This window comes from Lampetra fluviatilis, chromosome 12, assembly GCF_964198595.1.
Source record: "Lampetra fluviatilis chromosome 12, kcLamFluv1.1, whole genome shotgun sequence".
NCBI classification, from domain to species: domain Eukaryota; kingdom Metazoa; phylum Chordata; class Hyperoartia; order Petromyzontiformes; family Petromyzontidae; genus Lampetra; species Lampetra fluviatilis.
This window is the reverse complement of record NC_136286.1, coordinates 15,708,597-15,736,260: the sequence shown is the minus strand read 5'-3', so window position 1 is coordinate 15,736,260 and position 27,664 is coordinate 15,708,597. Positions and strand designations below refer to the sequence as shown.

General features: G+C 46.1%; 2 protein-coding genes across 4 annotated transcripts in view; both read right to left on the bottom strand.

Moving 5' to 3' along the window:
- Positions 1 to 7,488: 7,488 nt before the first annotated feature.
- On the bottom strand, positions 7,489 to 15,913 carry LOC144935254 (uncharacterized). 2 transcript variants are annotated; one of them, XM_078861824.1, is made up of 5 exons: positions 15,646 to 15,913; positions 12,830 to 12,996; positions 12,116 to 12,365; positions 10,435 to 10,645; positions 7,489 to 8,525 (listed from the first exon to the last, which is right to left on the bottom strand). In XM_078861824.1, exons 3-5 carry the CDS (start codon positions 12,351 to 12,353, stop codon positions 7,793 to 7,795), a joined length of 1,182 nt encoding a protein of 393 aa, XP_078717950.1. In that variant the 5' UTR covers positions 12,354 to 12,365; positions 12,830 to 12,996; positions 15,646 to 15,913; the 3' UTR covers positions 7,489 to 7,792. The 2 variants fall into 2 exon arrangements, with proteins under 2 accessions (XP_078717950.1, XP_078717948.1); XM_078861822.1 differs by having other exon boundaries at positions 12,830 to 12,942.
- An 8,567-nt stretch (positions 15,914 to 24,480) lies between these two features.
- LOC144935252 (NACHT, LRR and PYD domains-containing protein 3-like) overlaps positions 24,481 to 27,664 on the bottom strand; it is a 35,021-nt gene continuing 31,837 nt past the window's right edge. The window contains exon 13 of one of the 2 annotated variants that reach the window (XR_013637280.1): positions 24,481 to 24,725. The gene's annotated coding sequence lies outside the window, so the exon portion shown is untranslated. Of the gene's footprint in view, positions 24,782 to 27,664 lie in introns of both variants that reach the window. The other variant, XR_013637281.1, reaches the window with a different exon arrangement.

The window sequence follows — 27,664 nt, the reverse complement described above, 5'->3', positions numbered from 1 at the left end:
CGCTTTGATGTATATATTATTGAAACCGAATGGCCTATACCAGAGCTACATCCTTCTCTGTGGCCTTGTGTCTGTACCAGTATTAGACCAGAGAACGACGCCAAAAGGTGACCAGCACAAAGGCAATGCGAGTATCAAAGCATTGATAGCTCGGGTTGAGCAGTTATATCTCTGGGAAATGTCTCTGGTGTAGGCCAATTGGTTTAAATGGCAATGCATACACATGCATGCAGACGTGATGCCTTGCAATAAGGTGCCCACAATAGTTGGTGTTTGAAAACCTCAACACGTCCTGTATATGTGTTGCCGGGTAGAGCCTCTTCTTTTGTCATCATCTCAGAAGTGCTGTTTGTTCGCGAGCGGTTGGCGATGTGGAACTTTGTGGTCTGTGCTCATTGTTCACATTCTAACTACCACCATACGGCCAGCCCATCCATAACCACACACAAATTCAACTTGTTTAGACTGCACACAAACGGCACTCATTTATCCGCCCTCGTGAGTTACTGTGATTTGAGTATCCGCGCGGCGTCGCACTGTACATACAGTACGACACGAGTGATGTACAGTGCGCAGTACGTACAGTGCGTCGGGGCCTGGTCACCGTTGGAGCCCGGGTCTCGCCTGCTCCCCGTCCGCTCGCTCCGAACACGCCTTACCTCATTCGCTCAATCACTCATTATATATCTTACACAGTGTTCATTCTCGCCTTTTTAAAAGCAATGTTATTGATAATTGTGCCGAGTTTTCATCACTTTTTAACAGGTTTCATCGGCCAACTCCATTTATCACACAGACGCCAATTTCCCAGTCCCTGCCATTCAAATTCCCGCCGTGCGCACCACGTGACCGGGTTGGACGATACCATTCCAGATGTGCGGGACAAGGGGGGTGTGGGCTGTACCATTCCAGATGTGTGGGACGAGGGGGTGTAGGCTGTACCATTCAGAGAAAGAGATGTGATCTCTTTAGTTCTTTTATTTTGTTTTATTTTCTACCTACGTGACTTTACCAAAAGAACCAAAGAGTATGGATTTCTGCAGTCACGAAAGCTTCAATTCAATATTAGATGTGCTCTGCATGCACGGGGAGTCCTCGACTAACGAACATAATACGTTCCTGAGACCCGTTCGTAAGTGGAGCGGTCGGTAAGTGAGAACACGTACTGTGTTTAAATGCCCATACGCTCAGTGTTATGAAATGTGTTACGGTTCACCAAAAGGAAAGCATTGTTAAACGCATAAAAAATATTGTACATTTCCATGTAACACTCTTTGGTTCTTTCGGTAAAGTCACGTAGAAGGATAATTAATAAAATAATAGAGTACGACGTTTCGATTGCAACACAAGCAACCGTCATCAGGTAGAACCAAATTTGAGAGAGACAAAACACAGACACGGAGACAGACAGACACGCAAGCAGAGGGAGACACACAACACAAACACACAGAGAGAGACACACAACATAGACACACAGAGAGAGACAGACACAAGCTGAGAGAGACACACAACATAGACACCACAGAGAGACACACAACATAGACACACAGAGAAAGACACACAACACAGACACACAGAGAGACACACAACATAGACACACAGAGAGAGACACACAACACAGACACACAGAGAGACACACAACATAGACACACAGAAACACACAACATAAACACACAGAGAGAGACACACAACATCAGAGGTGGGACAAAGTCATTGTTATGCAAGTCCAAGTCGAGTCGCAAGTCATCAAATTCATGACTCGAGTCTGACTCGAGTCCAAGTCACATGACTCGAGTCCACATCTCATAGGTGGGACAAAGTCATTGTTATGCAAGTCCAAGTCGAGTCGCAAGTCATCAAATTCATGACTCGAGTCTGACTCGAGTCCAAGTCACATGACTCGAGTCCACACCTCTGCACAACATAGACACACACAGAGAGACAAACAACATAGACACACAGAGAGAGAGACACACAACACAGACACAGAGAGAGACACACAACACAGACACACAGAGAGACACACAACATAGACACACACAGAGAAACACACAACATAGACACAGAGAGAGAGACACACACCATAGACACACACAGAGAGACACACAACATAAACACACACAGAGAGACACACAACACAGACACACAGAGAGAGACACACAACATAGACACACAGAGAGAGACAGACACACAAGCAGAGAGAGACACACAACATAGACACACACAGAGAGACACACAACACAGACACACAGAGAGAGACACACAACACAGACACACAGAGAGAGACACACAACACAGACACACAGAGAGAGACACACAACATAGACACACAGAGAGAGACACACAACACAGACACGGAGACAGACAGACACAAGCAGAGAAAGACACACAACACAGACACACAGAGAGAGACACACAACATAGACACAACAGAGAGAGACAGACACACAAGCAGAGAGAGACACACAACATAGACACCACAGAGACCCAATGCCTCTTGTGTCGAGGCCTTAAATAGAGAGGGGGGGGCAGAGAGAGGTGGGTCTGCTGGGGCAGCTGTAACACTGAAATAAACATGTATCGTAGATAAAACATTCAAGTAACAAAGGGAAAATGTTGCTTTATTTTCACTTACCTGAAGCTGCATGAATAACCACACATGCACACGCGATGTACGCGCGCACGCACACACAAGAGTGACAAAGATCCCCCGTGTAGCCTTCACAGGCTGTATGAACAAGAGCTGTTAGCACGCAGACGCCGATGAGAATCGGCACGACACGCGACGAAGGGGGTGAGTGGTCAGAACCACGCCCGGCTGCCTTCGTCTCCCCAGTGACGATGTTAACAGACCGCGCCAGGTACTAATTTGAGGCTGAATCGACCTAGGTGAGGCCCAGGACCCAATTCAGACAATCCTCACTGGTGGTGGTCGTGACCGTGAATCGACCTCGAGGATGGTGGCACGGTGCTCTTAACCATTGCACTAAGTGACGGTGACGTCACCACGGCGCATGTGCCAGGCCAGGTGCACTTTGAGGCCACGTGAAGTGTCGAAGGCTCGCTGACAGGAGGTCTAGGAACAGACCCAGGTGCCATGGGTTGGCTGACTGAGATGACATTAGCTGTACTCCCTACAGTGCCAACTTGCTGCAATTTAGCCGCCCGATGCTCCGCTCATTGTTGTGAGAGCGTCGCTCCACAGTGAGCACACTGAGCACACACACACGTAGCGCACACACGCAACACACACACACTGAGCACACACACACACACTGAGCACACACTCTGAGCTCACACACAGAGCACACTGAGCACACTCTGAGCTCACACACGCAACACACACACACAGAGCACACTGAGCACACACTCTGAGCTCACACACAGAGCACACTGAGCACACTCTGAGCTCACACAAGCAGCGCACACACGGAGTGTCCTGGCGGGGATTGCCTGGCACGGCGGGTTTTCATCCGAAGGGTCCCTAGGAGGGAAGTCCCGACCCTCGCAAGACAGGTCACACTGCGGCGCCCTTGAGTTGACTTAATATTGTATGGGCGCACAAAGGTTCACCGGGTCAGCCGCAAGGAGTCATTCACGACATCGGGAGGGGCTGGGGTGGAATATTAAGCGAGCAGAGCAGACCATGAGGTCAGGGGAGCGCAGCGCCACGACCTCCCCCGGCCCCAGACCGAATACACATGAGCAGGGCGCGTATTCGCCAGCCAGGCATCCTTCCAGATTAACCATGAGTACGGATGGATAGACAATGGGTCGCAGAAATAACCGCCGCAGCGCTCCATGTGAGGGAATAAAAGCGAGGGATAATCACAGGAAGACGCACGATTGGCCGCGCGGGATAACGCGACCCTGGGCTTTTGAAGTCGGGGGGATAAAAAGAGGAGCCTGGGACCGTTCAGGGCAGATCTTCTGTCTTCAACCTCTTGGCCGCCAAGACCCCCCCCCTGCCGTCCTGCCTTCTCGAGCCGCTCGCAGCATCCGTGTGACACCAGCCAGTGCCGCCACGAGGCAGCGACAGGCGAAGTTTTCTCGTCCTCCTCCCTCCGACTCTCACGGCGTCCGTGCGACGCCGTGAGGATACCCGCTGGCCACGTGGTCGGGCGTCTGAGTATCTGGGGACTTGGGCAGCCGTAGGCGAGGCTCTTCTCGCGAAATATTCCCTCCGGGCAGTGCGGGGTTTGCGCCGACAATAAAAGTTAGTACAGAGCATAGCCGTGGTTACATTTCGATTTAAAGCTTTCGTGACTGCAGGGATTCATCTTCTTGGTTCTTTCGGTAAAGTCACGTATAAGGGAAGTAATAAAATAATAAAATAAAACAATAAAATAATACAATTCTCACGACGTTTCGGCCACAACGCAAGCAGCCGTCCTCAGGTGAAGAACAGGTCTGTCGGAAAGACAGCGTCTGAATGAACACCACCAAGCTTGGCAGCGTATATTTAAGCTGGGTTAAGGGAGGAAGAGCGCCTTGACAAATGAATTTGCATATCAACAGATAAATTTAGCATATTTATGGAAAATGCAGATATGGGATGAGTCACTACTTGTGGAATGCATAGGAGGGGGTCTCAATTCGCATTAGAAGAAGTTACAGCAGCAGAGGTTAGTGTAAATGCGATTGGTATTACCTTAGAGTCGCGGCATCTCTTCAGAAAGGTGAGAGACTCGATTAGCTGAGCCGCCTTATCCCGGAGTTTAAGGATCTCAAAGTTATGTGGAATCCCAACCGCCACTGAAACTGATTGGTCCACACCAAGGGACGGCTTACTTTTGAGCCTCGACCCAATTGGTGCTCGACCAGAGGACGCCAAAAGGCGAACAGCTCAAATAATGCATTATCAAAGTAATGAGGGCTCGGGGTGAGCATCTACATCATTAGACCTCCTTTGCCAGTACCAAAATATCATAATAGGGGTTTTCCCCTTTTTTCTGGCAACAAAATTGAAACCTTTTACCAAGGATTCATGTCTGCATTAACCACAATACTTATTATCTGTTCCAAGCCGCTTTCTCCTGACAAGCTTCTTTGATAATTCATTGCACTCCATGATCTTCTTTATCTGTGGTCCGACGAAGACACCGGCTTTGACCTTTGCCTCAGACAGCTTAGGGAAGAAGACTTGAAGGTACTTGAAGGCTGCCGACTCCTTATTACAGCTTTGACATTGTTTCGTAAGGCCCAATTTGATGTGCAGTGGTGGCATCAGCACCTTGTGGGGGTCCACGAGTGGCTCCCACTTGACGTTGTTACTCCCCACAGAGAACTCGGCTGTGGCCAGTCCCACCTGTAATAGTGCACCTTGGTGCCTAAATCTTTTGTAGTAATTTTTTTATTACTTTAGTATAAATACATGTTAATTTTTATTCATGTTTTTTTTTTACTTTACGTGAACGAAAAGACAAATTCGCCCGTTTTCCCATTGAAAATAGGTAAATTTCTAAATATCACTATCCTGGTCACAAAAGCAAAGTTTGTGGGGAATAATATCCATTTTCTGTACTTTTGAGGCATAAGAAATTAGGAAATAACACTTACTACCCAGGAACAAAAAAAATTGTGTTAGTGTAATGTAGCGAGAGCCAAGTGACCCACAGTCTAGCAGACCAAAAAGCTCGGAAAAGAATTCCGACAGCAGTGAAGACGACGGTCGTTAGACAGCGATCGTAAGCCCCTGCATGCTCTTCGTTATTTTCACCAGTGCCAGCTCGAATGACGAGATTGTTAGCTGCTCAGAACTTTCATGCAGACGTCTGTATGGCGAATCAGTGCGATCCCCCCACCACGCGAGCTGTCGGTGCAAAGTTTCCCGCAACGGTGCTGACAATAACTTATCAGTTAGGTGAAACCTCACACTTAATTCTTTCTGGTGAGTCGTCGTATACCCAGGTTTCATCAACGGCAAATGTTGAGTCAAGAGGCCTTCATGTAAAAGCCTCAGAGTATACCTGGCCTGGCGTGTCATGGTGACGCCACAGCCACTTAGTGGCGATGGCTGTTCGTGTCTGGTACAGACACAATGGAGGCTAATAAATGCACGGGTTCGGTAAAGAGATGGCTCCCTTTTGGTCAATGTTACGCTGATAATCTGATTGCTGCTCACTCTAAGGAGTTTGGAGATTCTCCTGCTGAACCTGGAGCGTATCACCGAGAGGTGAGGCCTTACTATCAGCCCCATAAAAACTAAGCACCTCCTAAATTCCCCATGAGCGATGGGGCAGTTGTAGAGAGTAAAGTTTCAATACCTGAAGCTTCGGGTCTTCTTGGCCCATCATGCCTTTCTTCTGCTGTTTGCGAAACGTGCACCCCCCTCCAAATGGAACATGTGTCGGTTTTAAATATTTCGGTTGGCCTGCCAACAATCCATCCTGGGTTTATCCAGGCTGGATTGTGAGCTCACAAATCCTTGACAGATCTGGACACATTCCCATCAACGAGCTCCTCCAGAAAGAAAAACTCATGGCTGGGTCCGACCTCATTTAAACTGATGTATTAAAATCACTCAAGTTTAAGTTTGACTGTAATTTTGCTTATCTGTAATCGTGGACTGCTTTGATGTTGTCTAACGGCCGAGTCACCCTTGAAACACAGCTTCTTAGTTCAATGGGTTTTACTCAAGAAAGAAATATTCTCACCATTGGAACCTCATTTGCCAGTAAAAAATATAATAGTTTTATTACCCTTTTATCTGGCAACAAAACTGACACCTTTTTTTAAGCTGTCTCGGGTGTGGACCAATCAACTTCAAGGACAGTGCATACATTATCAGAGTTGTGTTTTTGATTGCATTATGACTGCAGGTATTGTGGTCTATGCAAACATGACTCCTTGTAAAAAAAAGGTGTCAGTTTTGTTGCCAGATAAAAGGGTAAAAAAACAATTATTATAAATATTCTGTTAACTCTAAAGCAGAAACGACCTCTTAAGAAGAATTATGGTAGCATGTGTGTGCAAGCTCCCCGATATGACATCAGTACAATCATCTGGTGCACAGGACAGGTTCCGCAGGATTTGACGTCCTGGTGGTCACCGCACCGATTACAACTCTCTGTGCAACTCAAGGGTTACACTTATCACTAGTGTACGAAATCGTGGCCGTGTATAGCTCACCCATCCATGTGCTCTGCAATTGCTTGTTTTATACAGCAAACCCTTCCCCCTTGCGAGTTTAGCTATCTTGATGGGCCGCTTGGGAGACAAGACAGATAAGACAGCGCATGTGTTCTTCTGCGGCTGCATCTTCGCTAGTTTTTACGTAGTGTACAGGAATCTTGCTGTCAACCCCGAATAGTTCAGCCGGCACAGCGGCGCAATCGGCAAACTGTACCTCAATAGATCTGGCGCAAAACCACAAAAGCTAAACCCGCGAGAAGGGTTTGTTGTATGCCAGATATCCCCCAAACTGTAAAGGTTCTCCCCAATTGGCATCCGCTCCCACAGCACACACGACACTAAACATAGGCTTAATGTTAACTTGTTTACTTTATTAGGACTACCCACAGCACTGTACCTTAATTTGTTCAAAAAAAGATTAAGAGGCCAAAGACAGTATTAAACCACTAACTTTAAACATTATATCACGGTTCCCAAAATGTCATCATCTTTTGGCAAGGCAGCCAAATGACAACTTTCACCTCTACCACACATCAGGTCAAAGCCCTTGACAGCTCCACCAAATAACAGCAGTAATGGGCACAATGATACTTTTCATCGTAACCTATTCACTACCACGCTCTGTGGCTCCCATCGCGAGGTTCCCTTGGGAGTGTAATCAAGCAAGCGAAGCACTCTGCTTGGAGAAGCTGGTGCCGTACAACTCCTCCAACAGTCCGCGCAAATACAGCAGCTCCTTGCTGATGGCGTCTGCGCGCTCCCTGAGTTGCCTGTTCCGCGCCTGTTCCCCACTCATCGTCCCCTTCAAAGTATCGTGCTCCGTGCGCTTTCGCTGCCTGTAGCGTACGGCCGCCCGCTGGTTTTGCTGCTTCTTCCGCAGTCGACGCTCGCACCCTCCAGACAGTGCCGTGGCGGCTACAGTCAGCAGCTGCTGCCCCAGCAATGCAGCGCCATCGCCTACGACCTCGTCACTGCCAATGACACTGCTGCCAAGCGGTATTATCTGAGAATCTGGCCGATCAGAGGTGTCGCTGCTATAGCCGCTGCTGCTGCTGCAGTGGTCGTAGCTTTTGCCGACGCCACTCTCCACCACGGTGCCACACTTTGGGAACCGTGATTGTAAATCAGACTTGCTCATCCACCCTGGAACATCAATGTGGCTATTATTGATGTCAAAGTTTACCTTGGTGTCACTATCAATCTGTCTTGCTACCTCGACGGTACTCACTGTATCCGAATCGGTGTTGGTACTGGGAATAACGCTGCTATTGTTGTGAGAAGAAGAAACAATGGGGGAGGTGGAACTGATCAACGATGAGGATTCCAGCAAATCCAGGTCAGACAGCTCCATGAGTTCTGTGTCTTCGATGCTGGAGAACAGGGTAGAAACTCTGAAAGACAAAAACGACACGAGAAGTCAGTGCACAATGTGGACTCGTAACATTTACAGGCAGACCTCGCTTAGTGCAACCCCATAGAACGTCAATTCATTACAGCGCTGTTTGTCCTGGATCACTTTTTGTTAAAACTAAAAATTTCAATCACAAAATCTGCAGTGTTTACGAGTGAAAACATGCAGCAACCGCAGCAGCGCCATTATTCTCTCAGCCAATGAGAACTACGCACGCTGTGAACCAAACAGACCCCACTCCCGGAGGTCCGATTACATCACAATTCGTGGTCACAATTACATTTTTTAGCCAGCTGAGAACTCCAGAGACTGAAAGTGTCAAGCTCCACCTAAAATAAACCTCACCACAGACACTTAGACTAGCGGGATTACTTGGATCACGAAGGTCCTGGAGCTCTCTGAAAATAACCCAGAATATTTTAAGTTGCTGAGCACTGAATGGACACTGAGCTTTTGAAAGTCAGTTTCTATCAATAGCTAGCAATGGCAGATTCAACACCCTCATAGGTGTATGTTGGGATTGAGAACTGAGGAAGGTAAAATCCTGAGCATTCAAGTGACTTGTATGTACGAGAACAAAGCTCCCAAATAGTCAAGTCAAATATTAAGGCAGATCTCGCTTGGTGCTCAAGATACATTCCTGGAGAAGTGAGGCCTCATCATTGGGGTATCGGTAATAGCATTAATAATACAGATGGTAAACATTTCATAATTACGAATAATTATATAAATAAGTATTAATTATGTATTGTACTCACAAGTGCAATCTACCGTACTCCTCCTAAAAGGCAGCGCTGGAAAACGAGGTTGGAGGAGCTGTTGCTCTCCCAATCCAGGTCTTAGCAATGGAGATGCTCTTAGTCAAAATCTCTGTGGTGAGGTTTCTTTTAGGCGAAGCCTATGTATATATGTTGAACTTATTTCGCACCGTATGTAGCCAGCCGTGCTAATCGGAGGTACGGGGGAAGAACAAACTAAACACAAAGAAGACGATCCTGGTATCGTGAGTTTTCACATAGCTAAACACACTGTATTAACATTGGAGAAAAATAAACAAATGAAACCGACCAAGAACTGTGATAATATAATTGAATAATCGAGGGTAGTGTCTGTTTGGTTCAGAGCGTGCGTCGCTCTCATTGGCTGAGCGAATTATGAGGGCGGGTACGTTTCCTCAGCCAGCGCTGCTGTTCTCAATGGTAAGCGCTCTGTAGATGTTATGATTTTCTTAATTTTTTGTAATAGAAATGTTCTCCAGGACACAGTGCTTTAACGAATCAGAGGTCTACAGGGTAGCGCTAAACAAAGTCTGTCTGTAGTTAACTTTATGTACGAAAATAAAACTCCCAAACAGTCCAGTCAAGTGATTTCCTGCTTAAATTAGGGTTATGGCAGTGTTCAGTCTCCCATTTACAGTGGAGTCAGTGGCAAAAAAAAAATCACATACCCAAGGAGTGTATCCACAGGACAACCAATAAGTACATTTCTAAATGCACAACTCATAACCTATGTTATTACGAGTGTGCAATATTAATACATTGTAAGCTCTATGAAACACTTCTGTCTTGCATTTTCTACTGAACTGGTTAAATGTCTGCGAAGAGTCACGAACATCGCGTTGCGGCAAAGTTCCAAGCCGATGGACCGCCGATTGGCTGGGTAGGCGAGTTCCAGGCAGATCGACCCCACAAAGTCCTGTTCAAATTTTTGTACGTTGAACTTCTTTTGCACCGTACAAAGCCAACCGTGCTAATCGGAGGAGCAAAAGAATGATAGGCAATCAACCACCTAACCAAGATTTGAACTCACAACCTTCCGTTCCCTCCACTGCCGAGCCAAATGTCCAGGTTACGCAGTTTCCACCAGCAGCACCCCAGCTCTCCACTCACCCAAGATCGAAGGGCGACTCTTCTTCGGTATGGTCAAGCTCCATGGCCACATACTCTGTCCCGTGGAGCGAGGAAGGTTCCAGCAGGGAATCGAGGCACAGAATTCCGTTCGTCGAGTCGCCCATCAGCTCGTCCACAAGCAGCTCCAGGTCAATGGTGTCAACCAGTGAGTTGCCCCCAATCGGACTCAATAATGGAGTTTCATAAGGATCTGGGGAGCAAATGTTTACACGCAAATAAAAATATGCTCCAGTTGTTTTAAAAAAATTAGTACTAGACAGAGAGTTCGACCATTTGGGAGTCACATGGAGTGAAATTCGTGCTAACTGCAGCCGTCTTAGGTACAGAATAGAGGTCGGATATGAAACAAATCGCCGTTTAATGCGCATTCACAAAACAGGCGTCCCTCACATAACGTACCACATGCGTTCCTGAAAAACAGCACGTAAATTAAATCGCGCTATATGAAGCCAATTTTCGCAAAGATATACATGTTATAAGGGAGGGGTGCGATATTGAATAAAAATACTCTTATATATAAAAGTGCACAACTTTATACATCTGTGATGAACGCTGCACTTTCCGTCGTTTTCATGCAGGGGGTCGTTGCAAACCTACACGCCCCCTGCATGAACGACGGAGGCACAGGGACAGACGTTCGATAATGTTGGAATCGATCTGCAGACGGCGGTCTTCTCGCACGGCCAGCAGCTCCATGTCGCCTTATCTCGATCCCGCAATCCCAAACAGGTGAAAGTCCACATAGAACCGAATCCCCAGCAAGGCTATCTACTTAGCGAGAAAATTCACACGAAATGTAATTTTCAATTAAGTCTTCCAGATGTAAAATGATATATAAGCTTTTAATGAAGAAATAAAATGATCTAATTCAAAACACAATACAATTCAAAGATGTTTCATTTAAAAACTTCAAAACGGAGCATCGGGTGCTTGCGTGAATGCGTCGTTCGCGTTAATTTTTTTTGGTGACTTTACTGGCCGAAGGCCGTAAGTGGTTGTGAGGGGCGCCTCAGGCGCCCCTGAACAAACCCTAGTAATGTATCATTTCAGCCCTGGATTTACTAAATACGTATCTATTTAATATTACAACAAATAATAATTAAGATAAAAAGATTACAACTTACAAATATTATTGGAGCAACTTCGGGGATTCTTGAACACTTCTATGCGCTGCTTCTAGTCAGATCTAAGCTGGTTACGCCCATCCTGTGTTTCACTATAATGCGGTTTTGTGCATTAGGGAACATGTTTCGCACAACGCGTGAATGCGCCTGTAATAACGCGGAATGCGCACCGTTATAACGTGGTTTCTGAGCGGTCAATGACGAACTTTCTTGAGCTGCATGACTGAGCGAAGTGATACAGTATGCCGAATGATCCAGTAACGCGGCGGCGTACCCTCAGTTATGTCCCACCATCTCACTGCGTGTGCGTACATCGTATTTCGCCAAACTTTTTTGTGGCGTTATTTATGGGCAAAATGTTTTAACTTCACTTGTTTTCGCTTAACGCGGCACTTTGCATGGAGACTCTGCTATCATGTTAAATGAGGACTTACTGGATGATACAAAGCAATAGCAGAGTGGTAACGTGACCGAGCGCCAGTGAGGCGAGTGATTGTGGAAGTGAATCGGTGTTGATGGTGGTTGGGGTGTCGCACCGTGCCGGGCTTCCTCCCACGTTCCCAGCAGCTTGGTGGTGGGGAAGTCACCGCTGCCACACACCCTGCGGTCAGGGGAGCGAGGGGGCTGTAGGGGCTGGGCTACCCCTACGGCTCCCTCAGCAGGGAGCAGGGGGCACACGGGCCCGGCCTCCGGCAGCTGCTCCTCCAGCCCAGGCAGCAGCAGCAACAGGCGGTCGTCCACGTCCATGATGAGAGACGACAGGAGCCGAGACATCTGAACTGGTGTCTGCCACAAACACAAAGATCATCCACATAGCCTTAACATACTTTTTGGGGCAAGTGCTGTTAGCGAGCACCGATGAAGACCGGCACGGCACACGAGGGGGAGGGTGGCCAGCATCTGTGAAAAAGAGCTCCATAGTTCATCAGATTCCTCCAGGATAATCTGAAGAACTACAGTGCCGAACCACCGAGATGATCACATTTAGAAATAAACGAAAAACCTACTTATTTCCTAGGATGTTAGATGAACTAGAGATGTTTTTGTTTCTGTACGGCATTCTGAAGCCATTTGTTGGGTCTGCTATGCCTTATAAAAAACGTTAATAATTTGAGTCAAGTATGCGAACCGTTACACCAATGGTAGTGGCTCCCCTTTATTTTTTATTTAAAAAGGCAAACCGGTCATGGAAAATGACGATGCAAATAAAACATGTTCACAGTCCTGATCACACAACACCAGTGACGCACCTCTTGCTGCGAATCTCAGCTTGGGGCGGTGTCGTGTGATGAAGATGAAGCCACGTCTCCCAGCGGCGTCTCCCGAGGCCTTGGCCTCCTTTGTGAGTGCTGCACGGCGCCTCCTGCACCACGAAAAATGGTCGCGCCAACCACAACAACCACACTCACTCGGATTCCTACGAAGCATCCAAGAAAAGTAACAAAAGGACAGCAGAAACAAATTTCCCCCGTATAGCCTTTACAGACTATTTGGGCAAGTGCTGTTAGCAAGCAGCACCTATGAAGGCCGGCACAGCACGGACAACTTTAACAAAGTATTTAAGATATGTTTGGCATTTGAATTCTGGGGAATGTAGAGGATGCAGGATGGTGAACGCAACTTGTAAGTTTGGAAGAGAATATGGCAGTACAGCAAACCCTTGCCCATCAAGGGGGTTACGTTCTCGAAAACAGCTGCAATTGGCAAATCTGAGATAGACAAACTCAAAGGGCATTGTGGGGAAAACTATGGTTTGGTTGATGGTTCGTAATACGACCTCTGCTTTTATTTTACGTTACCCTACACCAGGGGTCGGCAACCTGCGGCTCCGGAGCCGCATGCGGCTCTTTTGAACCTTGACCGCGGCTCCGGGGCGGATGCTAGCGAGGGGAGGAGGCGCACTGTGACACCTGCTCTGGCGTTGCCGCTGCTGACAGGTCGCCGCTCCGCTCCACACTGCCCGCCCGGTGACAGGCAATAACGTTGCCGTTGCTTTGTCACATGTTTGGAAGAAGTAAAAACCTTCCTGGGCAGCAAAGAGCTCACCTTTGCTGAGCTGGAACAGCCAGAGTGGCTGGAAAAATTACATTTTATGGTAGACATGACAGCACATCTAAACACGCTAAATACAACCCTTCAGGGGAAAGGAGGCACAGCCCTGCACATGCTGGAGGAGGTTTTGGCATTCGAGCGCAAGTTGACAGTGTTTGTCAAAGATTTACAGAGAGGTACACTGTCTCACTTTCCCTCTTTGAGAGAGTTCAAACAAAGTCATGATACGATAAATTTGGAATATTTCAAGTCTGCAATCACCACAATGCAAAGTTCGTTTGGGAAACGATTCTGTGAGTTCAGAATGGAAAAAACGACATTATCCTTCCCTGTCACTCCCCTGGCGATCGATCCATCCCTATTGAATATGACTGCATTTGCAGGTGTAAGTCAACCTGATCTTGAGATGGAACTGGCCGATATAGCCGACAAAGATATATGGGTGTCCAAGTTCAAATGCTTGACCGCTACTCTTGAGGATGTTGCCCGTCAGAAGGCCATTCTGGCTCAGAATCATAAATGGAGTGATATTGAAAACCTTCCCAAACAGGACAAACTTGTATTCGAAACATGGAATGCCATCCCCAACACTTATATAAACATGAAAAAGTATGCATTTGGAGTCCTGTCGATCTTCGGCTCCACATATGTATGTGAGCAGGTCTTCTCCAACATGAACTATATTAAAAACAAACATCGATCACGCCTCACAGATGACAGCTTGCAAGCCTGTGTGAAAATGAAGGTGACGTCTTACAGCCCTGATGTGCAGACACTGTGCACTGAGGTTCAGGAGCAAAAATCCCATTAACCAGGTAATTTAGCTATTAATTTGCAAAAATATATTTTACATTGTTAAGTGAAAAAGTCATTTTTTTATTCAGATTGACAGCTGACTGCACGATCCTATATATATAGCAATAAGGTAAGAAACAATATATGCAGTGTTATATTTGTTTTAAATGTTGCAATGGTTTTGCGGCTCCCAGTTTATTTTTTCCTTCGGAAACGGGTCCAAGTGGCTCTTTATGTCTTAAAGGTTGCAGACCCCTGCCCTACACCAACCCAAACATTGCAGTTAGTGTGGTGGTGGTGTTCCACAGCAGCAGCAGCATCGTCACCATCGCGGGCAGTGCAGTTACAATGCGAACTGCACCTCAATAGTTTTGTGCAAAACCGCAATGGGTAAACCCGCGGTTGGCCGTACGCTGTCGAAATTACAAAGGGGAATCAGAACATTTTATAAGAATATTTTAGACCGGTAGAATCCATTGAGCTATAAAGCTTTTTCATGCACGTGATGTCAAGCAGGGGCGAGTGAGCAAGTTACAATACTAAAAACGATATGGATAAAGGTTATGAAAACCAACTTTATTGAAGTTATATAAATCTATCGTACGTGACAGCGCATAACAATACAGAAATCCCTTTCCTCTCTTGTGGGTTTAGATGTCGTGGTTTTGCGCCAAAAGTATTAAGGTGATAAATTGCGAAGGCTCTGGCTTGTAATGTGATGGCTTGCAACGGTTACGTCGCTTGTAATGTCATGGATTATGAAGATTATGGATTGTAATGTGATGGTTTGTGAAGGTTATACGTTGTCATGTATTGGATTATAAATTGTATGGATTGTAATTTAATATTAAAATTATGTAATGTGAAAATGGGTTGTAATGTTATTGATTATGAAGGTGATGGGTTGTGATGATGTGGATGGTGAAGGTGATGGGTTGTGAAGGTGATGGGTTGTAATGTTATTGATGGTGAAGGTGATGGGTTGTAAAGGTGATGGGTTGTAATGTTATTGATGGTGAAGGTGATGGGTTGTGAAGGTGATGGGTTGTAATGTTATTGATGGTGAAGGTGATGGGTTGTAAAGGTGATGGGTTGTGATGTTGTGGGTTGTAAAGGTGATGGGTTGTGATGTTGTGGGTTGTAAAGGTGATGGGTTGTGATGTTGTGGGTTGTGAAGGTGATTGGTTGTGATGTCGTCTTGTGATGGATGGATACTCACGCCATCGCCGTTGTTTGTGCCGCCGCTGCCGATGCCGAAGTCCGAGCCGCCAACGCCCCGCCGCTCAGATCGCCATCGCTTGGCCTTCCCCCGGAGCGAAGCGAAGGAGTAGAAGCGAAGCGAAGGAGTAGTATAGAAGGAGTAGAAGCGAATGAGTGGAATAGAAGGAGTAGAAGCGAATGAGTAGAAGCGGGGCTCGGGGTGCAGACCGGCAGAGCGCCGCCGGAGGGAGAGAAGAAGACGGAACAACACCCAGAAAATGGCCGCGCACTCGGTTCACCAACGTGGCATCACGTGACGTGGATGCGCCAATCAGGCTCGATGTTGGGACGCCATCTTGTTTAGCTCAAATCACGGGGGGCACGTGACCCACTTTGGTTGACCAACGTGGAGGATGCGTCACGTGACGTTATTGTGGCCAAGGTGAACTGCCATCTTGTTCAGTTCAAATCATGCAGGTTGCTGGTACCATCAGCAGTTGAAGCATTTTACATTAACACAGCGCCAAGCTATACAATGGATGGCAAAAATGTATAGGATAAACGGCGATTCTGGCAATAACCATTCTTTATAGCGTGCGCTATGAAATGTTGTTGTAGGAGAGATGTAGCTGAAGCAGTACAGGAGGATGTGGAGCTGAGTGGACTTGCCAAAAGACCAGTACCAGCGGTGACAAGATCGGCTTCTTGTGGGGGAGGCTCGTGGAGGACGCAATTAGGGGAGTGCCATTGTGCCAGGCTATGTGCCACATAAAACAACCCAATGCCCGATCTACAAATACGAAGGAGACATCACAGCCACACACTCCGCTGCTCCAGGCCCGGTTGTGACCACCTGCATGTGAGATTGTTGTTGTTGTTGCTCTGCATCTACCAGTGGCGGGCCGTGTATTTTACACCTGCAGGCCTGCAGTGCTATCCTCCCGAAATTAAACCGCCTTCGAATAACCTCACCATGACACTAGGGCTATAGGCGATTGTCATTCGACGTAACCACTCCATATTCACAGTAACCTTTATCGAGTGGAATAAAGTGATTTAACACGAGGCTCAACACCTATGACAGTTAAAATAAACTAATTGCATACATGAATACATGGTGACTGAAACCATCAAGGATGTACCACTATTACACAGTATGACAGGATGCTGCATCACAAATAGACATCGCATAGCCCAAATCAACGTCATTACCAAAGAAACAAGAGCAAACTCATAAAAACCAGTCCGACCACCAAGCAAGTAAAAACATAAATAACACAATCAGGATTCAACAGGCTTCCCCACATTCCAGCCAAGCCGCTGGGCCTAAACGCACATACCACCACGCACACTCAAAGGCACAGCCAGGCCACTGAATCTGAATATCATTCACACCAGCAGCAACGATTTAAAGCAAAAGCAATAAACGCGTTCCTTCGGAGTGGGCAGCTAGCAACTTGGTTGGACAGCGCTGTCGTGCGGTCCGTGTCACGTGGTGCAAGCTGTGTGGGGCGGCGCGTCACGTGGTGCTGTGCCCGCCCGAAGCGCTCTATGAAATACAAGTCGAGGGCGTGGCTATGCACGACAGACAGACAAACAATCCCTGGTGGGCAGTGTGGAACTGTTGTTCCTTCCTCCTGTATAATAAATAGCTAGTAACAGGCCCGGCACCAGGATGGCCGCTTTCCGCGTTATGTAGAAAGAACGCATTACGTGAACACGCGTTACTTGAGGAATTACCGTAAACTTTTTCAACGTGAGAGATTTTATTAAATGTAAGGCATGTGGAATTTCCACCACTAACTCTGAGCTGTAAACAAGAAATTGGAACCACCTGATTGCTGATTTGAGCAGAAAATCACTGACTTTTAAAGATTTGCAGAGGGTAAGCCTGCAATGCAGATAAGTATAGAACTTATTTCGCACAGTACAGAGCCAACCGTGCTCAATTGGAGGTACATTTTCTACAGTTGTGGGTCGGAAGCCCACCTATTACGTGTTTTTGCGTTAGCTTAAACACACCTAGTACCATCATCTGGGCAAATTGGACTCAGTGATTCCAATCCAGATGTGATCAGTAGAGCTAAATTCCAATAACAGGACGATTCGTTGCTGGAGAAGTCGACGGTTGACACTAAGAGTGGACCGCCACACACCATGCCTCATGTCAGCAGGAGCCTCCTACGTCAGCAGTTCTCCTGCTGTATCTGTTCCACCTGATGGCGGTCGCTTGTGTTGTGATCTTAACGTCGTGATCTATGATTTCTCTACCCACGTGACTTTACCGAAAGAACCAAAACGTATGGATTCCTGCAGTCACGAAAGCTTCGAATCGAGATTGTTCTCAGATTTTAAATGTTGTGGCTTATCTCTCCAACACACCAGTGTGATGTACTAGTAAATAATTGGCATGTTATGTTTACGTGACAAACCTTACAAATTGGCTGTGTCGGGTGGTGGTGGGTTTAATTACACATATTTACGCGATCTATCCCAAAAAAAACCTGTATTATGGACAAAGAGAGCTGCAAGCAAAGGAAACTGTGAAACTGGCCCCATCATTGTCTCTACAGATAGACGGAAAGGAACTAAACAGAATAAGGGTATGTAGTACACAATGATGTGCCATTCAGTGTTTCTGTACAAAAGGAAATTTTAGACGTATGCCTCCATATAAATATCAGATTATATAAGAACCGGAATTACCACTCATCTGGATATTTTAAAAATGTGAACGCTGACAAAATTATTTTTGGTTGTTTGCCTGCTGAGATATTCTCTGAAGAATGTCCTTAAGCAGGTGTCGCCGGTGTGAGCTCACCTGTGATTAATCAAACAAAAATTATGCTTTCAGTAGCATATGGGAACTTATACTCTTTGGTGCTTTCGGTAAAGTCACGTTGGTATAAAATAAAATAAATCACGACGTTTCGGGCGCAACACATGCGTCCGTCATCAGGTGGGAAAGCTTGGTCTGTTGCTGATGCAGACTGTTTTAAAACCTACGTGACTTTACCGAAAGAACCAAAGAGTATGGATTCCTGCAGTCACGAAAGCTTCAAATCAATATGGGAACCTATTTTAACATAACTACAGGTAGCCAGGTTCATTGTATTATTTGAGATCAGGCAATGGTGATCAGAGATTGGACCCCGAGCTCCATGTGCACAACAGAGGACGAGGCAGTCCCAAGTTTAGATTTTGAGCGGATTTCGGACCGAGGAATTGAACTGCGGCAATGTGATGTGGAGGGTATATCTGATTGCTATTGCAGATACGTAATTGCCCTTCTAAAGAGGACCTTTTAAATAAAGTTTCGCAAACCCCTGATGTTGAGCTGTTGTCGAGTCGCTCACTTCTCCGAAGGACAGAACACAATGCAGTCTACTCATCATCTCCAAATGTTATGATTTTTATTGTTATTATTCTTTGCGTCTTTCGGTAAAGCCACGTAGATAGAAAAAATCATCAAAATAATAACAATATCACGACGTTTCGATCGCAACACAAACGATCGTCGTCAGGTGAAAAAAGAGGGGGAAATCTGCCAAGGCAGGCTGTTTATAAAGGTTTACAGATGGACGGGCAGCTAATGTAAATGTAGGAGAGGTCTCTGTAACCTGCAGTAGGTCTACATCGACCAAAGAGCTGTTTACAAATGGTTTAGAGATGGGCGGGGCAGCTAATGCCAATGTGGGAGAGGTACTACGGAGCTGTGGGGGGTGGCCATTGTATTGTGAGAGATTCGCATGTCAATGTAAGACAGCGCAGTGGCCATATGGTGGTGGAAAAGAATGGCAAGCCACTATTTACTAACACAGCTAACGGTGGCTGTGTTAGGGAATGTAACACAGAGAGTCGAAAATAACTGCTAGGTAGGATAGGAACATCACAGCTAGTTATGACCAAAACTGGTTAATAACGTCCTTCCAATGATTGCTCAGTTTGTACCCATCTTCTCGGTTGAAATTGTGTTGGTCTTTATATATCTGGATGGCTTCATGAACGAATCTTTGTTGATAACCAGTGAGTTTGCAGAGTACTTTCGTCTTGGCAAAATCAATTTCGTGTGAGCCCACAGCGTTAAAATAATGATCAGCTATGGCTGAGGTATTGTTCCTACCATGTTTCAGATCCGCCTTATGTTCACGGACCCAGTCTGAGACATGGTGCTTAGTTTCCCCAATGTAACTACTGCCGCAGACACAGCTTAGTTTGTAGACACCGGGGTATTGCATGTCGGGGATCACATCCTTCACATAAGGGATAAAATCACGAATTTTATGTACTGTGTTAAATCGTACCTGGATCTTGTGTTTGCTCATGATTTTGGAAATATTTTTGGTGACCCCTGCTATGTATGGTAAGGTGATGGTTTTGATTGGGTCTTCAGATGGTTCTCTCCCCACGGTTGGGTTGATAGCTTTACGGATTATGTAGTCCAAATATCCATTCCTCTTGAGGGCTTGGTATACGTGCTCCAGTTCACTGGCTAGGTGGTGATGGTCGGAAATACAACGAGCTCTGTGGTATACAGTTTTGATGAGGGAATTTTTCTGGGATGGATGGTGGTGGGAGTCAGGTTTTAGGTAAGCATCCGTATGGGTGGCTTTCCTGTAGACAGTGTCCCATTGAGCCATCAGGTCTCTTTTCGATTAAAACATCCAAGAATGGTAACTTGCCATCTTTTTCCACCTCCATGGTGAATTTGATAGCTGGGTGTATGGAATTGATGTGGTTGAAGAATTGGTCCAGAGCTGGTAGGCCACGTGGCCAGATGACGACCGTATCATCAACGTATCTATTCCACCAGGAAGGACGTAGGGTGGATGCCTAGATAGCATCTATCTCAAATGTATTCATGAAAACATTGGCTACAACTGGAGATAAGGGAGAACCCATAAGGGTACCTTCAACTTGTTTGTAGAATGTTCCATTCCAGGTGAAGTTAGTGTTGGTGAGGCAGTGTCTAACCAGGGCTGGTATATCAGCATTCAATCCTTGTTGGACCAAATTTTCAATTATTGAAATGGTGTCAGGCACAGGAACTTTGGTAAACAAAGATACCACATCGAAACTGACAAGCAAATCACCTAGAGATAGTGAGATGTCCTTAATGGAAGATATCAAGTGAGCTGAGTTAAGTACAGCTGAGGTTGGTCTTAACAGTGAATGGTTGGATGGTCTCAGACAGAAATCGGGCCAGTTTGTAGGTGGATGAGCCAATGGTGGAGACGATAGGGCGGAGTGGTGTGTCTTTATGGATTTTTGGTAAGCCATGAAATCTGGGTGGTCTAGCAGCAGAGGGTTTTAAGGCAAGCCACTTGGTTGGTTCGATTAAAGATTTGAAGCTTTCGTTACTGCAGGAATCCGTACTCTTTGGTTATTTCGGTAAAGTCACGTAGGTAGAATAAATAAATCACGACGTTTCAATCGCAACACAAGCGGTCGTCCTCAAGCGGACACAATAATCCAGCAGTGGAACTGCTGAACCAGGAAGAACACAGCGAGAGAGAGCTGTTACAACAAGAGGTTATATTTGTGACAAAGGGTAAGCAGGCGGTGTCTGAGCTGGAAAGGAATTCCATCCCCGTACGCAAGCACGTCAGTTGTGTTAATGGGGAAGATTTCATGCTAATCTCTCTCCCTAATCTCTCTCCCTAATCTTCCCCATTAACACAACTGACGTGATTGCGTCTGGAGATGGAATTCCTATCCAGCTCAGACACCGCCTGCTTACCCTTTGTCACAAATATAACCTTTTCTTGTAACAGCTCTCTCTCGTTGTGTTCTTCCTGGTTCAGCAGTTCCACTGCTGGATTATTTTGTCCGCCTGAGGACGACTGCTTGTGTTGCGATCAAAACGTCGTGATTTTATTTTATTTTTCTACCTACGTGACATTACCGAATGAACCAAAGAGTATCGATTAAAGATGTCAAATCAGTGATTATGTTGTTGGTTTTAATAACCAGGCGGTTGATAGGATCTCTATTGATTTTGGTATAGCTGCCATCATTAAGTAGGTCATGAATTGTTATTGTATGTGGTTTTGTCCAAGATGACAGTGGCATTGCCCTTGTCGGCTGAGAGGATGACTATGTCTATTTAGCCGACCCCCCCCCCCCACATTCGAAATGATTCACGACGGATTTTCCAGACCATAACCCCCACGATGGGCAAGGGTTTGCTGTATGTTAAATTTAAGAAAAATTAATGGACAACAATTGTGTGTGGGATTTTACAAACCAAGAAAGGCATTCAATACAAATACCTCCCATACAAAAGGAAAAACAACAACACAGTCAAACTGGAATAACCACTAATGTATTTCGGGTATGTTGGAAACTCCCATGCAACACAAGCAGACGCCTATAAATACACTGAAAAAGGTATACAGGCTGTATTCAGAAGTCGCGTGAAATGGAACCATTATGTTTACTAGCTGTAGGCTTAATCTTACTGCATATAACTCCTCATATAGAAACCAGGCTGTTTATAGAGTCTGGTGGAGACGTTTTATTAGGTGGATTGTTTCCACTGCACAACAGCGTAATTAATCTACCACTTGAATTCAACGCCGTTCCTACATCTGCGGATTGCGTAATGTAAGTTTACATGCAGATGAACTTAACTTTCTTACACTTGTAATCTAAAATTCAGAGAAACTGAACAACATACTTTATGGAACTGACTGATGAAAATTACTTTGGCAGATTTAATTTAATTGCATATTTTTATAAAATGTTTTAAGGATAAAATTATGTTAACATCAGAAACCCTTCTTATTCAACACAATTAATGACACTCTGTCGTGGTGTATTTTGATCATTACATTTATTTAAAACAAACATGCCGGTATATATGAGGGAGCAACATCATTGAGGGCTGTGTAGGTGAGGAGAATAATCTTGAACTCTACCCGAGACCGGACAATGGAGAGACGCCAGCACAGGGGTCATGCGTTCAGCAAGAGGCGTGGTGCGCGTGAGAATTCTGGCAGCCTCATTCTTCAGATGTTGTAGGCGACTTAACAGTTTAAGGTGGAATGCCAGAAAACAGTGAATGACCAAAGTCAATACGAGCGAAAACAAACGCATGAGCCAGCTTTCTCAGTGTCCGACCGTGAAAAGATGGGGCGCAACCTGGCTACATTTCTAAGATGGAATAAAGCAGCTTTCATTACCTTGTTAATGTGCGCTTCGAAGGTTACTGAGGCATCAAGGATAACACCAAGATTGCGAATTTCCTGAACAGCACCAATATTGTGGCCGTCGGTAGTTAGACTGAACCAGTCTTAAAACATTCGTGTGGGGACCCAATAAGCAACACCTCCGTCTTATCACCATTTAGCTGAAGAACATTGGATTGTTTCTAAGCCTTGGTGCATCAGTGAGAGTACCTAACAGACCTGAAGCATAACAAAGCATGCCTATTTTTTTTTATTCCCCAACATGTTGACATGTCTCTTTCCTTTCCAGGTTAAACGAGAGGGCTCTGACAAGACTCTACACGATGCTGTTCACAATCGAAGAGATCAATAATAGATCTGATCTTCTGCCCAATATGAAGCTTGGGTATAGAGTCATAGACTCGTGCACTGATGTTATGAAGGCTGTGGAGGCCTCCTACGAATTCTCACTGTCTGGGTCGACACAGAAATCTCCGCTGGTAGTCATAGGAGATGCCTATTCTTTTTTGACGATTCCTGCAGCATACACATTGGGTTTAAAGCACATTCCAATGGTGAGTACAGGGAAACCTTGTCCAACATGGCTTTATATAACTTGTGTTTTGGCTCTACATGGTATACCTAATTAGGTTTGTTTTCTGGAACACGGGGGTGGTGTTTCAGCTACACGCGATTTGACGTGAATAAGATTCTCATCTCCGCTCACACACAACAGAAAACCACAAATGTTGACACATTGCCATATACATCTAGCCGACCGGTTGTTAGGCATGTGAGTCAGACAGATGCCTAGATGTGAATCATTCACGTTCAAACGACAGTGTTAGGGGAAAGCCTCAGGCTCAGCATTCAGCATTAGGGGCTGGCGATTCAGGGTGTTAGGGGGGCAGCGCACGGAATGTTCCAGTGACGCGGCGGTGTACCCTCAACCATGTGCGCTATCTCACTGCGTGCGCGTACAGCGTATCTCGCCACACTTTAACGTGTTTTCACTTAATGTGGCCCTTTTCAGGAATGCATCTACTATATTAAACGAGGACTTACTGTAATCATCGCATTGCTTGAGATTATAATCTCAATAAACGTTTTATGTTTATTACAGATAAGTTACTCTGCAAGTGCACCCAGCCTGAGTGACAAGACAAGGTTTCCAACGTTCATGAGGACGATCCCCAGCGACACATTCCAGTCAAAGGCTCTTGCCGAGCTTGTCGGTCACTTCGGCTGGACGTGGATTGGCATTTTGGGCTCAGACGATGACTACGGCAGGCAGGGCCTCGGAATGTTCCAAAGCGATGCCCACGAGTATGGCGTCTGCTTCGACTTTCAAATCTGGGTGCCTAAGAAAATCGCGATTAATGACATCAATAGCATCGTGAATGTGATTCACAATTCCACAGTGAAAGTAATTATTGCATTTGTAATTGACGCCGAACTTGAACCTATCATCAAAGAGATGGCCAGAAGACAAATTGTTGGGAAAACGTTCATCGCAAGTGAATCTTGGATTAGTTCTCCAATCATTCACAAACCGCAGTATGCCGACGTTCTTGAAGGCACCATAGGGTTTGACATGATTAGCGCCGACATGAACAAGCTCAGCGATTTCCTTAGAAACAGCAAACCTACAACAGACAACCCGTTCATGACTGAGCTGTGGCAGGAGACATTTCACTGTACACCGCATCCACCAATGGAGAACGCATCTGGGCTTGCGGACGCCGCGCGCCTTCCGGCTTGCAGTGGAGACGAGTCTCTGGGCAGCGTGACCTCGTCGTTCTTCAACCCGAGCGAGATGACCGTGCCGTACGCGGTGTACCTGGCGGTGTACGCCGTGGCCCACGCACTGCATGAGCTCGCCGCCTGCACAACGTCGACCGGTGTCTTTGCCGGAGGCCACTGCGCCAATCTGTCTGACATCCAGCCATGGCAGGTATGCATAGAAGTAAAGATCCCCCGTATAGCCTTGACAGGGGACAACGGTGCAGGTTCTGCGTTATGACGTTGCATATTCCGTGTTGTGCAAGTGTACCCTCATGGAAGAACCGCGTTATAGCGAAAACGTGTTGTGTGAACACCACGCGTTAAGCGAGGACTTGCTTATATAAAATTAAATACAATTGTGTTCTCAGTGATAAGTAATGTGGGCCTGATACAATGGTCCTGTAGGTTTATTTTAATATATTGTAAAACACGGTGTATAAAAGCATTCCTTAAAAATTTGACGATTAAATGAATTCACTTTCATCACTATGTGTATGGTTACATAGTAATTATTATTAATAATAGAGGTTTTTGGGTTAGATTGCGTTATTATAAATGTGTCACAACCCTCAACCACCCGACACGGCCAATCAGTAATAAATGTGTCACGTTAACAAAACGCCAATTAGTTACTTCTTCAGCCCACCAGTGTGTTGAAGAGTGAATCCAATTCTATTCTAATTGGCGTTTTGTCAACGTGACACATTTTTTACTGATTGGCCGTGTCGGGTGGTGGAGGGTTGTGACACATTTATAATAACGCGATCTAACCCAAAAACTTTTATTATGAATAATACTGGTCGCGAAAGCCTACGTGTTAAACTGAGGAATTATTTTCTATATTTTTAGGTTATGAGGTACTTAAAGAAAGTTGACTTCAAAGATAACGGCTACAACATTAGATTTGACGCAAATGGAGATCCCGTTGCCTATTACATCTTGAAGCAATGGCAGCGGAAGGACGATGGGAACATGAAGATGGTAGAAGTCGGGTCCTACACCAATCTAAACAACAACACGAACAGCACCAACAATGGACATCTCATCATCAACGATGAGCTCCTCTTTTGGATAGGGAAACAGCTGAAGGTAAGTTGTGCATTTTATTTTACAAAATAACTCCTTTCTATCCGAATCTAACTGTATATTGAGCGCCTTCACTCAAGACGCTTGACATTGCTTACAAAATGATGACACAAAATAGAATGATGTATCATTGGTACCTCATTTGCCAGTAAAAAAAATATGATAATTTGTTTTTTACCCTTTTATCTGGCAACAAAACTGACACCTTTTTTACGAGGAGTCATGTTTGCATAGACCACAATACCTGCAGTCGTAATGCAAACAAAAAACATAACTCTGATAATGTATGCACTGTCCTTGAAGTTGATTGGTCCACACCCGAGACAGCTTTCCTTAGAGCCTAGTCTCACATGGGTTGGACCAGATGACGCCAAAAGGCGCACAACTCAAAGACAATGCACCATCAGAGTATGAGAGCTCGGGTTAAGCATTTACACCATTTGTACCTCATTTGCCAGTAAAAAAAATATGATAATTGTTTTTTTACCATTTTATCTGGCAACAAAACTGACACCTTTTTTACGCCCACAGAAACCACGCAACGTCGGTATTTTATGCTCGGATTTATTCCCGACGTGACTGCAATTTAAACACTACTGGCCTCGAAACTCGAATCACTCAGCGAGCCGTGTCCCTCCTATTCCTATTAAATCCCCTGGTAGGTCTCTGCGCTACCTCTCACATCTCTCTCGTACTCACGATTCTGCCCTGATGTGCGGGAAATTGGGGCCGTATCCTGGCTGCGCTCCGATCGCTGACTTGGAGAGAACTCGACTCGGGGCTCCTTTATCCTGTTTTTATCCCGCTTACATCAAAAGAGCTCCCCGCTAAGCTGGGTTTTCTCGACCAATCAGAGCGCTCCCCTGCGTACCTCCGTCCGTCAGGTTGAACCTCAGCCCGCCCAGCCAATCAGACGCTTACCCTGGTGCTCACGCAGACCTTTAACACCCTACCCTGCGCAGCGAATCGGGCGCCTACCCGGCTAGTTCTACCTCATGTGTGCTTTAGCCCACCGTTCGTGGCACCTTCAGCTCGCCGTTCGTGGCCCCGACCCCTACTTGCCGTGCTGCCCCATTTCTGCTTCCTCACCGCGGTTGCCGGGTGGCCTTGCCGTGATCAAGTAATTTCAAGTCAATTCACGGTGCCGCAGTGTAATTTAACCTGGAGGAAATCTGCCAATTTCCTGACCCCGGGAAACCGTTGGAGCATTCCCATGAGGGGCTCCCGGGTGAAAACCCAAAGGCCAGGTGACTTCCCCATGAGGTCCTACGTGGGGGTATGTGTGTGCGTTCGTGTGAGGGTTGCGAGGGGACAGCAGCGCCGGCAGAGCTGCTTCGTTGCTGTGGTATCACAGTTCTTCTCGGAGCATGTGACCACCCATTGGCCCCCTCCACCGGTGGCCCCCTCCAATATCATCCGGTCACATGTCCCCAGGTCAGCCAGAGTATCATGCCCCCAACGTAACCCTAGCTGGCTGACACTCTCTCGCTCTGTCAACTGGAGCCCGCACCGCACGTTGTGCGTGGTGCCACCGCGCTTAACCAGCGCTCACCCAAGCCCCCACTAGGACTGGTACTACACCCCCTGTCCGGGGTGTACACACAACAGTAGACATCGCACCGTGGCCTCGCAGGCCCAGCACCCCCCACAGTGGCATTCCCAGTCACTACAAATGCACAGGAGAAGTTGATTCCAGTGGAGGGGTGCAATGAGGGAAAAATAATGAAAATGGGAATGGGCACAGAGAGCAGGAAGGGCAGAGACAGACACGATTGGGAACGAAGAGGACTAGAGGAGGGAACATGGAAGGAGATGAGAAAGGCAATATAAAGTGGGGCAAGATCATGTCACACATATTATCCAGATGCATATATCACATGCATTTATTTGGTTGTGGAAAGGGCAATTTTGGCATCCAGAGTGCAATTTATGATATTTTTGTACAAAGTGTTTCCAGATGAACACTGGGAGATTGTGAAAATGTACCCCAGTACTTTA